General features: G+C 44.8%; 1 protein-coding gene across 2 annotated transcripts in view; it reads left to right on the forward strand.

The window, feature by feature from the left end:
* The window catches only part of LOC101164153 (immunoglobulin superfamily member 21-like), a 28700-nt gene extending 16878 nt beyond the window's left edge, over positions 1 to 11822 (forward strand). For both annotated transcript variants that reach the window (XM_011477664.4, XM_078950035.1), the window contains exons 2-10: positions 1680 to 1792; positions 2827 to 2942; positions 3070 to 3188; positions 6475 to 6590; positions 7193 to 7691; positions 8702 to 8802; positions 10165 to 10357; positions 10952 to 10990; positions 11291 to 11822. In XM_011477664.4, the coding sequence (XP_011475966.1) occupies positions 1680 to 1792; positions 2827 to 2942; positions 3070 to 3188; positions 6475 to 6590; positions 7193 to 7691; positions 8702 to 8802; positions 10165 to 10357; positions 10952 to 10990; positions 11291 to 11373 (1379 nt within the window). In that variant the 3' untranslated portion in view covers positions 11374 to 11822. The remainder of the gene's footprint in view (positions 1 to 1679; positions 1793 to 2826; positions 2943 to 3069; positions 3189 to 6474; positions 6591 to 7192; positions 7692 to 8701; positions 8803 to 10164; positions 10358 to 10951; positions 10991 to 11290) is intronic.
* Positions 11823 to 12251: the final 429 nt, after the last annotated feature.

Consider the following 12251-nt stretch of genomic DNA (forward strand, 5'->3'; position numbering starts at 1 on the left):
CTGATTTACTCTTTAAGACATGTAAGTTTTCAGGAAACATCATGTCAGATGTTTAGCTTAAAAACGTGAAAACTTCCAAATATCTTTGACATTTAGGGAATAGTTTGTAGGAGCAACACATTCAATTAGCAGATAAACAAGCCAGATTATAGTTCTGAATCTGAAGCCTCTGTTCTGGAAGAGACAAATATCTATGTAAGACAGAAACAAAGCAAACTAAAGAGAATCAATTCAGGGTTTTTCTCAGATGAGCCTTTTTGCTTTTCCATCACCCGTGGCGTTTCTGGAGAGACAGGAGCCGGCTCACGTTCACTTTATGAAAGCTGCAGGGCGGATTAGGGGAGGAGCATGCAGAGGAATAATCTCTGCTGTCGGGCAGAGGTCATACGCTGCAGAGCTGTGGAGGTGAGGCGGACCCATGGCGCCGCTGGGCGTTTTCCTGCTCCACAGCTTCGGTCCGGGCTGACCTTCCCACGGCGGGAACATGAGACGGCTGCTGCATGAAAAACGAGCTGCTGTGTTAGCGAGCAGACAAATGATGCACAAAAACAGCCAGTAACAGGAAAACCAAACCCTTCCTGGTTAAGATGTTTCAGCATTAAACTTTACAGCTTGATTTGTTATTCTAAAACTGAAAAGTCCAACATGAGGAGATGCATGGCAGGGTGGGGAAACCGTGATCAATATTCCAGAGCAGGGGGGTCAAACTCATTTTCACTGAGGGCCACATCAGAATAGCGGCTGTCCTCAAAGGGCCAGATATAACTTATACATGTAACTAAATGTAATGAAAAATAAATGTAACTACTCCTTAATGTTAAATAACTCATTATTTATTTATTCACTTTTTAAAGTGACAATTACAGTTGCATGGAAAACAGATGTTTGCTTGTTACTTTAGCATAAATCCTTTTAGATTTTGTTCACTTATTAAAACCCACATAACTCCATTAATGAAGGATCAAACTGTCCAAGTGAATAAAGAAAAATAACAGAAAACTGAGCTAAGGAGAACATGTATTACAGTGTAACATTTTACTAAAAAAAAGCTGTACACAGCTTTGCATCCAACTGATGGTTTGATGACAACAATTTGTCTGCATACAGACCTGCAAACATTGAACAATTACAACAGCTACACATACATAATATGTAATCAACTAAAGAACATTTTTATTTAAAAAAATTAGAAATTAGCCACATTTGGCCCCCGGGCCTCGAGTTTGACACGTGTGTTCTATACCTATATTTTATATCCTCCAAAGTCAAAATCCAGTGATCCCTGGCTCTGCTTTGAAGCAGCTGGATTTAAAGCCTGAACGGGATTTTTGTTGGTGGAGCAACATCATGATGAACGGATGAGAGCATCAGCAGGAGACTTGCTCCTGATGGGGCTGTGAGGATGAAGGTGGAGGAGCAGTACAGGCACAAACTCACTCTGCTTATTTCTTCCACCAATAGCACTTAAGTATGATTAAAGCGGAAAAGAGTCACTCTTGTTCCTGAATCTGAGGAACTGATCTTCTGGATCAGGTGATCGGATGAGAAAGCCTCTTTACTGTACGATGGTGGGGGCTCCTGTGTGATTACCACAGTTCTCCAGGTTTGAACGAAGAGTCTAGAAGCTCTTCTCTGTCGTCATGGAGCTGCTGCTTAATTGCCTCCCCTGCTCTGTGCAGGTTATTTGATGGTGTCCATGGAGCCTCTACCCCCCGTTGTGATGGGAGACACAGTCACACTTAAGTGCAACTTTCGGACGGACAGCGAGCTCAGAGAGATCGTGTGGTTTCAGGTGAGCTCTCAAACATGTGGAAGCCCAGGAATGCTGACTCACCAGGCTCCTGCAGGGGGGGGGATTTGCTTATGCTCATGTAACCGGATCACTTCTGCGTTGTGCTTGAGGGAGTCAAAAGATGTCGGGACACAGCAGCACCCTTGGAGACCACCTCTGCTTGACAATAAAACAGAAAGGGGAGAGGGAAAGCAAGCGCCAACTTATAAAGGGAAAACCAGCGAAGAAGAGAACATTACGGAGGGGCTACCAACCCAACACTGAATACAGGGGGGAAAGAAACTTAGGGACAGCCAATATTTTGTGTGATTAAAACAAACAGATTTCGTCCCGTTACACACACTCAAGCCGTTGACATATAACTGGACGGATCACACCTGAGACCTTTATGAAAGAGACATCTTCACGTAAGACTGAACATGAAATGAGCTTAGGTTAAGTCACGTTTTGAGGGTCGTTTCAGTATATTTTGTTTTATTTCTTATTCATGACAGCTGGACGGCGGGGTTTACATCTTTTAAATGTGTTTTTTTTCTCCAGTTTCTTAATTTTATTAATTGACAGCAGGTTCAAACTCTGTTCTGCTATCTCTAATTGCTATCTCTGAATGATGTTCAGGTGGGCCCTCTCACTTTAGGCTCCATTTTCACTCTATCAGTTCCACTGAATAACAGGAGGGATTATTCCTCCATCCACCTTTAAACCCGCCTAATCTCTTTTGGGGTCACACATGCGGGGATTCCCCCTAGACGACGAGCCAGACCATCACAGGGTTACAGAGAGAGGACCGATCCAGTATTGATGTCTTTACTTACACTTATAAGTTACCTTCATGCTCCTTTGTTATTAATCTTTAAGGTGTCGGTCAATCAATACTGAAACAGTGATGAAAATAGTCAGAAATGATCTTCAGTGGTCTTCAGTGAAGGTTTGACCAAATGCACACAGACCTTCACACACTGCATGCCTGAAGCGGGACGCCTGACCCCAGATTCAAATCTGACTCCTCACACATTCCTGCTGTTGTTCCACAGGTAGATGAAGGTGGAAGCACCAAGCAGAAGATTTTTACCTATGATGCTGCGTTCAGCTCAAGTCCTCCGCACAGAGAAGACACACCTGAGCAGCTGGTTTACCACTCCACAGTACGGTAAGAGAGCCTACCACTGCTGCTCGGGTTCATAGTTGGGTGCTATGAGGTAAATGAGTCTGGAGGAGCTATTGAAATGAAATTGTTTTCATCTAAATTGTAGGTTTTGTGTGTGTATTGTGAGCAGGCTTCCTGAGGTTCAGATGGAGGACACCGGCCTCTATGAGTGTCATGTGAGCGTCTATGACAGCAGCTCCCCAGATCTGCTACTGCTGGGCTCCGACAGCACTGCCCTCACCATCATCGGTGAGAATCCACATACATGTACTTTAAAGCTTACCAGTGCTGATTTTGTCCATGGGAACCAGCAGCACGTTGCCTGCTGAGATTAAATCCAGACAGGAACCAGCAGCTGCTCTGCTCCCCATCTCTGAGACAGGAACCAGCAGCTGCTCTCTATCAAAAACAGTAATCTCAATAAGTTAGGAATATTGTGAAAAACTCAGTGGATGCGGTAAACACAGTGTTTGTTTCACTTCGCAGAATTTCAGGAGGCATGTTTTTATTTGGGGCTATTTTCATTGTTGTCTGAGTTTTTGGTGTATCAGGCTAATGAAAATAGTCTTCCCTCTGTGAACCGAAAACTGTCTGGGGCTTTTGCCCCTGGTAGGGTCTCCCATGGCAGACAGGCCATGAAAAGCTAGACAAAGAGTGGTTCCGAATCCCTATGAGAAGACAAGACAAAGATTCCATAACGTCACCCGGAACGGTGTCAGTGGGGCGCCACTCTAGAGCAAGGCCCTGGGTTGAGGCTCGCAAGCGAGCATCCGGTTGGGCCCATCTTGAAGAAACTATGTGGGTTCGCTCTCCGTGGGCCCACCACCTGTAGGGGAGCTCAGAAGGGGCTGGTGCAGTGTGGTTTGAGTGGCAGTTGAAGACGGGTGCTTCAGTGAACCAAACTCAGATAATGGAACTTGGCATAGAACGTCACCTCTTTGGGAGGGAAGGAGCTGAACTTGTGTGGGACGTTGAGAGGTACCAGCTAGATATACACTTTATTATCAAAAGTATTTGCTAACCCATCCAAATGATCAGAATCAGGTGTCCTAATCCCTTTGCCTGGCCCCCACTGGACTCTAGAGCAGTGACGACGCCTTCTCTGGAGTGATGAATCAAGCTTTTCCATCTGGCAATCTGATGGACAAATCTGGGTTTGGAGGTTGCCAGGACAACGGTACATTTGGGACTGGACTACTGAGTGTGAAATCTGGTGGAGGAGGAATTATGGTGTGGGCTTCTTTTTCAGGACTTGGCCCCTTAGTTCCAGTGAAAAGAACTCTGAATGCTTCAGGATACCAAAACATTTAGGACAACTCCATGCTCCCAACCTTGTGGGAACAGTTTGGAGCGGCCCCTTCCTCTTCCAGCATGACTGTGTACCAGAGCACAAAGCTAGGTCCATGAAGACATGGAGGACAGAGATAAATTAGAGAGGAGACTGAGATCCAGGCCTTCTCCACCAACATCAGTGCGTGACCTCACCAATGACCTATTGGAAGAATGGTCAGAAATTGTTGGGCTCCCCTCAACACACAGCCTGGACTCTGAAACTAGGTCCTTCAAGTATGCCAGTCCCACCAAACTCAAGGGCCTTAGTTTCAGAGTCCAGTCAGGAACAAATTGAATCTTGTTGTGAATGTATGTATCATTGGGTGTTGTCCAATTCCACAGTAAATCCCTGAAATAAAACGAGAACCGTTAGTTTTCCCCTCAATATTAATTTTTAATAAAGAAAAAACGGGAGAGTGAGACGTAGTTTCATGGTTTTCTGCTGTTAGTTGTTGTAACATTCCAGCCTGATGAATGAACTGTTTCCCCCAGGACATCATGGAAGTGACTTTGTTCATTCTGTGATTGTGACGAAGTAGCAACACAGGTTGCAGGACAGCACCTGATAGTGATGGTCTGGCAACACTGATGCGTCAGCTCACGTGTCCAGCTCATAAAGTGAATCCCTGTGTCGGTGTGTATCACTTAAGGAGAAGTCATGTGACCAACACAGACAGTGTGTTGGTGTGTCACAGAGGAGCAAAACAATGAGCGCATCTACCACTAGTGTTGTCAGATTATGCGGTTTTCCACCCAGTTGGGTGGGTTTGATTTTGATTTTGCTAAGAAGATTTGATATGGGCAGTTTCGTGTCAATTTGTTGGTTTTTAGCTAGTTTTATTGTAGGTCTCCAAGCTATCTTTTATTTTGAAAGATATTTTATTTTGAAAAATGACAGGATCTTCTCGTTACATTACTGTCACTTGGGTGCCTTATCCGTCCAGCTGTAATTTTAACACAGTAAGGAAAAGAACCATTTTTGATGCGTCGGATGAACGCCCAGCTTCCAGCTGTTGAAGGATTCTCGCAATCCCTGTGCCCGTTTTCCCTGCCCACCTGTGTTTGACCTTTTATTTTGCTGAATCTTTACTTAAGATGTTGAAGGTGGTGTTTTAACCCTTGTGCTATCCTAGGCACTTTACCATTGGGAGTTGGGTCATCTAGACCCACTAGACAGAGCTCTGAACCTTTTTTCTTCAATGGTTTGTGATCTTCACTGGTGTCCATGGATTACATGAAATCTTTCCACCTTTATCCACCTTTGTCATGGTAGGGAGAACACGTCAATGTAAGGGGGGGGGGTCATCTAAGATAGCACAAGGGTCAAGTGACACAGTATTAATACAGTTTGAGCAATGTGCAAAAAATGCTTCACGAGGCCTCATCTGTCCATCGCTAGGCGGGGCCTGAACACCAGCCTCCATTGTTTGTTTTGTCTCTTTTCTCCCAGCCCAGTAGCAGTTTATAGTTGCATAGGACACATGCACACAAACAAATCATTCACATTTCCTATTTGGTTTAATTCTAATGGTGTACACTTGGTTTTAAACAGAATCTTACTCACCATCTTGATTTCCCTCCACAAACAGCCAAACCAGAGCATTGTACACATCAGCATACATATCCACAAGAAACAAGAAGTGACTTCTCATGTCAGAATTGTTTGGGTTATCTTTTTATTTTACTTTTATTTGTTTCTCTTTCTTCTGAATTGATTTTGTCTCATATCTGTTTCTGCATTTCAATTGCTACTAATTTTTTTGTTGTTAAATATTTGTCATTTTGGAACTATGTTCAAGAATCCTCTGGGTTGCAAGGCAGGAATTTGTTTGGTTGGAAGTGTTTGGGTAATTGGGCTGTGGGAGGGGCTAAGCTAAGGGAGAGCAGTCTTGGTTGCAGTGGTGGCAACAGGGTTTCCTAAAAACTTTGTATTCTTTGATTATTGTTTTGGGATCAATATAATCCCACTGTCTGGAATTTGGAGTCTGCTGGCTCGGTCATTTTATTTTAGAGTGATTTATTTATTCACTGCTAAGAAGAACCCCGTCACAGTGATCCTGAAGCTGCAAAGACTGACCATGGCTATTGATGTAGATTTAGATTTAAACAGATGCAGACATTTCAGGTATAAAACATCAACAACTCTAAAAACTGAGCTCAGCTCTGGTCATCACTGAATAACCATCCATCTGGCTTTCTGCAGTTCCTCCTCGGTCCATCTCTGTGGAGGCCGCCAACAGCCCGGCGCCTTTTAGCCGTTATGAGGCCCAGAACTTCACCTTGGTCTGTGTGGTTTCAGGAGCAAAACCAGCTCCTGTGGTGAGTGAGCCACTTTCTCTGCTCCAGTGATCCGAGTACTGATCTGCAGGCAGACAATTAAGCTTCATTATCAAAGTGTTTATAGATAACTAAATCTTCAAGAAGCAGTTCAAGTCTTTCAAACTGGGAGACATTTCCTGCTTTAATACATTTAAATGTCTTGGACCTCCGGAAAATAGTTCTGGATCTTTATATCGTACGGTTGACCTTTGGAGAGCTGAGAAGAAACTTTCATGATCTGAAGTGATAAGAAAAACAGACAAAATTCCTCAAACACCTCCAGAACCTGATGAGGGCAGTTCTCTGATCTTCTCTGATGTAGAAGTGTGAAAAACGTCCTCCACAATGATCTGAGATGATGACAACAATCAATTCTTGTGAGATTTGGAAGGGCAAACTAATATATGACAAAAACTCTTCTGCAACTTCAACAAAAACATCCCGATATCTGCAACATTTAACCCCGCCAAAGATCAAATCTTTCTTATCTTTCACATCAAGAAACAGTTTTAAACATTTTGATAAAAACTCCAAGTGCAGAAGATTCTGGGATGTCTTCCCTCACTGCTGAACACAGCTGCTTTTGCTGTTTTCTTTTTTAGGTGTACTTCAAACGGGACGGTGAGCTGATTGATGTTTTGCCGACAGTCCAGTCCTCTTCAAAAACATCGATGGGTTTCAGTTCAGAGCAGAAGTGGGCTCCGAACCAGACAGATCAATGGAGTATCCAAGTTCACACCAAATGGGACCTTGACGACACCAAACTTCAGAGGTCTCAGTCCCTGCTGGATCAGGAAGGGAAGCTGGCTGGCCAGGATTCCCAAGAACAAAATGAGGAAGAGGAGACCGACTCACAGCCTGAAACCACCACTGAGATGATCCCAGAGACCGTGGTGAGCCGGGAGTTCCCACGCTGGGTCCAAAGCACAGACCCGCTTTACTATTTCCAACACTGGCAGCAGGCGACTGGTGACGGCACCACCGACGTCAAGGCCATGCTGACCTGGAGCCTCAACCCCCAGCTGGACAACGAGGCTCTGTTCAGCTGTGAGGTCAAGCATCCAGCTCTGTCCATGCCCATGCAGGCGGAGGTCACACTCAGTGAGTGAATTAACAGCACCCTGCCAACTCTGCTGACCCCAAAAGAAAGCAAAAAGGTGTTGGAACATCCTTTTGTGTGATGGCAAAAGGCCCTGCCACAAAGTCCTGCTGGAAGGCCTGATTATGTTCCTTTAGGTCATGTTGGGGAACTCCAGGCCTCAGGGTCAGGTGTGTCTGTAAAGGTTCAACATGTCACTGTCCCACTCAGGGCTGATACCTGATATTTTTATTATTCTACTGGGTGACTTATGCTCATTTAACCCTTGTGCTATCTTAGATGACCCACTATACAGTGCTCTGAACCTTTTTTCTTCAATGATTTGTGATCTTCACTGGTGTCCATGGATTACATGAAATCTTTCCACCTTTATCCACCTTTGTCATGGTAGGGAGAACACATCAATGCAAGGGTGGGGTCATCTAAGATAGCACAAGGGTTAAACATGCATCAACCTTAGCTCATTATTTTAAAAACACAATCACACTGTTTGCTGCATTTAACTAAATATATAATGGTGAGTAGGTGTGTGAATGTGTGTGTTGATGAGTGAGTGGGACTGTGACTGCAAAGCACTCTATAGCGAGGTAGAAAAACGTGACATAAGTTTGTTTTCCACAGTCGTCTTCAAACAGCAAAGCTTTTTCTGCAGCCCGGGTGGACCGGCAGTAGAATCTGTTAATTCCTCACGTTGGTTTTTGAATTGAACTACAGTGTTCCTCCGCTTATTCACGGTTCAATGGTTTAGGGAAAGTCCTGTAGCAGGTCTTCCACCTTCTGTCCATGTTCTCTGCTGACTGATGGTGCAGAGCTGTCTTTTGTGTCAGTTCCGGTCTAAACCTGGACCACCAAGACCATGTATTTATGGTTTTGGATTTGGAAAAAAAAAGAACTCATGAATGAGAGAGGGAAAAGTGAAAATGAGAGAAAGTGCAATGTCGGTTGCAGCCTTCAGCCAACACTTGTGGAAGAAGGCTTTTGTGTTGTTCAATGAACTTTTCTGGTTTTCTAGCTGCCCCCAGAGGACCAAAGCTGACAGTGACCCCCACCGAGGCCAAAGTGGGAGACACTGTACGGATCGCCATCCGAGGTTTCCAACTTGGACCCTCTGCTGTGAGTTTCCGATATTCAGACATGATGTGTGACACACTGAACTGAAGAAAAAACGTTTTTAAGGTAAAATTAATCGAAAATAATCAAACTTGATGGAGTTCCTGTGACAGTAGAAAGCTCTGAATATCACTGAGAAACCCTCTACTTGTACATAATAAAGGGTAAATGCAACATTTAGTAGCACTTGGAGCTAAAGCTGGAAAGAGATTTCATTTTACAAATTTTATATTTCAGCAATAAAACCAAAAAGACAAAGAAAACTGCTTCAAATTGAATATTCTATCTAGCTCTGAAAAAGCTGTAGTCCGGTTATTTTCAGCCCTTGTGAGACAGACGGTGCTGTCAGCATTTTGTACTAAATTGATTTCAAGCGGCTGAAATGAGCTTCCTCCACAGGGTGTCTGGGCGCTCCCTTAGAGATGGGGGGAGGAGCTCGGTCACCCGTAGAGAGCTCGGAGTAGATCCGCTGCTCCTTCACATCCAGAGGAGTCAGTTGAGGTCCAGATGCCTTCTGAACGCCTCCCTGGGGAGGTGTTCTGGGCATGTCCCACTGGGAGGAACCAGGACACCCTGGAGAGACTACGTCTCTCTGGTGGCCTGGGAATGCCTCAGGGTTCCCCCAGAGGAGATGGAGGAAGTGGCCGGGGAGAGGGAAGACTCCTGCCCCCGCGACCCGGTCCCAGATAAGCGGAGGAAGATGGATGGATGGAAAATCTTAAGTCAGAAAAGATTTTACTGCTGCACTTCAAATTAAGACGCATTATCTGGATGTTTGACTGGCAGCAATGGGTTAGCTGCTGGTCAAACATACTAAGGGAAACGGTTTGCTTTTCAATAAAGAGAAAACGAGAAACGTTTTTTGTGATCATCTTACATCCAGTCAACAGCAGAGCAGCAGAGGTTCTGTGGTGCTGGTGCGGTTAGGAAGGATCTGGTGCTGAAACAGAAGATGGTCCAAACAGCATTTGAACCCGTCTGATGTTTGGTGCTGCTGACAGAGAGGCTGCAGTCTTTCTCCTGATTTACTGTTTCTGAACGAAAACCTTTAGGCGGCATCAGAGCCTCCACGCTCACATGCACTCTCACTGAAAACATGCACCCACCACTGTTCACGGCACATTCAGTTATTCAGAGTTAACTTAAGCAAAGTCCACTGAGGTTTTGTCCTCACAGTAATGAGCAGCAGCATGTTTAACATCCTCACAAATCTGACTTTCTTGCAAACATTTGGTCCTTCTAGAGCAGATTTGAACAGAGCTCATTAAAGGTGAAGCTGGTTTGAAGACTTCTCCGTCACACTTCATCATTTATTGTGGAATCCCAGCAGAAGAGGCTCTTCCTGCCTGTTCTTTGTTCTCACAGACGGAGGTCTTTCCTGAGCCCATGTTCACCTGGACCAGAGTCGGGGGGCTCCTCCTGGACGGCAGAGAGAAGCATGAGGGCCGGGAGCTGGTTCTGGAGAGAGTCCCCGCGGAGCTGAATGGCTCCATGTTCCGCTGCACCGCCCAGAACCCTCTGGGGTCCACAGACACCCACACTCGCCTCATCGTGTTCGGTTGGTCTGTTTCCTCCAATTAATGTATAAGAGAACTGGACCGAGTGAGCGTGATGTCACTATAGAAAACCAGTTGCTTCCGGTTCCACTGAAATAAAGTCCATTAGGACGCCATTTTTCCATGATGTGGTCGGCACCATTTGGAACTAGAGTCTGAGTCAGCGTTTCTATAGCAACCACTCTCTCCAATAAGGAGCAAGCATGTCAGAAGACCACCCCCCCCTTCCTCTGAAAGCGGGAGTCAATCAAACACTTCGAATATTCGACACAAGGCCACCTACTTCTATGGTGGCATCCGACTGTTCAGTGTACAACTTGAATAACCTGAGCTACAAATACCATAAAAAAAGGATTATCAAGATCATGTTAAAAAAGGCAGCAGGGCCAGAACGGTTCTTCTGACCAATGGAATGACTAAGTAACAGCTGTTTATTTCTCTGTAGAAGTCTATGGGGTTTTGGCTTCTTGGACCAGCAGGTACTTCCTGCTCCTGTCAGGGGGGAGGGGTCACTCAGTCCAGTTCTCATATACAGTGAATGTGTTTTCAGGGACAGTTCCCCTCAGAAAGTCTTGATGTTCTATTCTGTGTTGCAGACAATCCAAAGCTGAAGAAAGGAAAGGAAAACTTTGTTGGTGGGTTTCTGCTTCTGTTTGCTTTTGTTTTTAGAGATTTGTTCCAGTTACATCTGACAACCAGCCCTGTTGCTCTGAATATCTGAAACTTAAATTCATTTAGTTACTTTCTAATATTTATTTAAATTATTTTGGCTACATACGGTAGATTAGATGTTGTAAGTATCGATGCCTTAGATTTCATTTATGACAGCAGAAAAGCACAGACCTGGTATTAACAGCTCTTACTCCGGCCCGCGGGACCTCCCCTTTCATGTTTTTCTGTTCCAAGGGGGTAACTGTCGTCCTGTCTGTTTACAGTCATCAGTGCAGAGAGCAGCCAGCGCTCGCTCTCCTTCCCCTCCATGTTGCTGATGCTGAGACTTTCCTGTGAGCTGACGTGACCCAGAGGCGCTGCTGACCCCCAACCCAAGGTCTCTCCACTCACAGGCTGATGGATGCACTGCTGACCCCAGTGGACTGCAAACACTCCACGGCTAACCAATGAGCACAGATTACATTTTTGGGTATGTATCCCCCCAACCTCATCATTTAGTCTCTACAGTCACAGACGTGGTCACATGGGGACAGTGTCCTGTCGGCCAAAGGCTGTTGAGCCTGGACTCCTGCCTGACATGACAGTTTTCATGCTGGACACACTGAGGCAGGTCTGAGGTTTTTAGAAAAGTAACAATTCTGGAAAACCTGACAGACGCCAGCTCTCAACAATTGGACCCCCCAAGACATGCAGTCCTGGCTGGAAAGTTTGAAAAGAAAAGATAATTATGTTTAATGCATTTACATGAAAAGTATGTAGATGGTTGTTCAATAAAATCAAGTCTGCCAGAGTCCATCCAGTTGCTGCGTTTTTTGTTGTCCTGTCAGCAAACAGAATCAGAGTGTGATTGTGTCAGATGGAGCCCTGCCTCACTACAAAGGTGTGGTTACACGAACCCCTGTTATAATAATGATATTTTGTATTTAAAAGCCTTTTAAGTTCACACAAAGACACTAGAGATGACACGTTATTAAATCATAAAAGCCGGTGGTGTTAACACCAGAAAAGCAGGGAGGGGCTGCTTCTTCTTCTTTTTCTACTTTTACTAGCGCTTGTGCACAGTTGGAGGAGGCTCGGTGTGAAATGTCAAAACAATAGAAATCTGGTGAATCTTACTCCAGGGTTTTTCTTTCACAGCTGTATTCTGATATACAGTATCTAAGGACAATTTAGAGATACTAATTGCCCCATGAAGCATGTTTTTAGACTGTGTGAGGACCTGGA

This window comes from Oryzias latipes, chromosome 7 (genome assembly GCF_053564925.1).
Source record: "Oryzias latipes strain Hd-rR chromosome 7, Olatipes_Hd-rR_3.1".
Classification (NCBI taxonomy): domain Eukaryota; kingdom Metazoa; phylum Chordata; class Actinopteri; order Beloniformes; family Adrianichthyidae; genus Oryzias; species Oryzias latipes.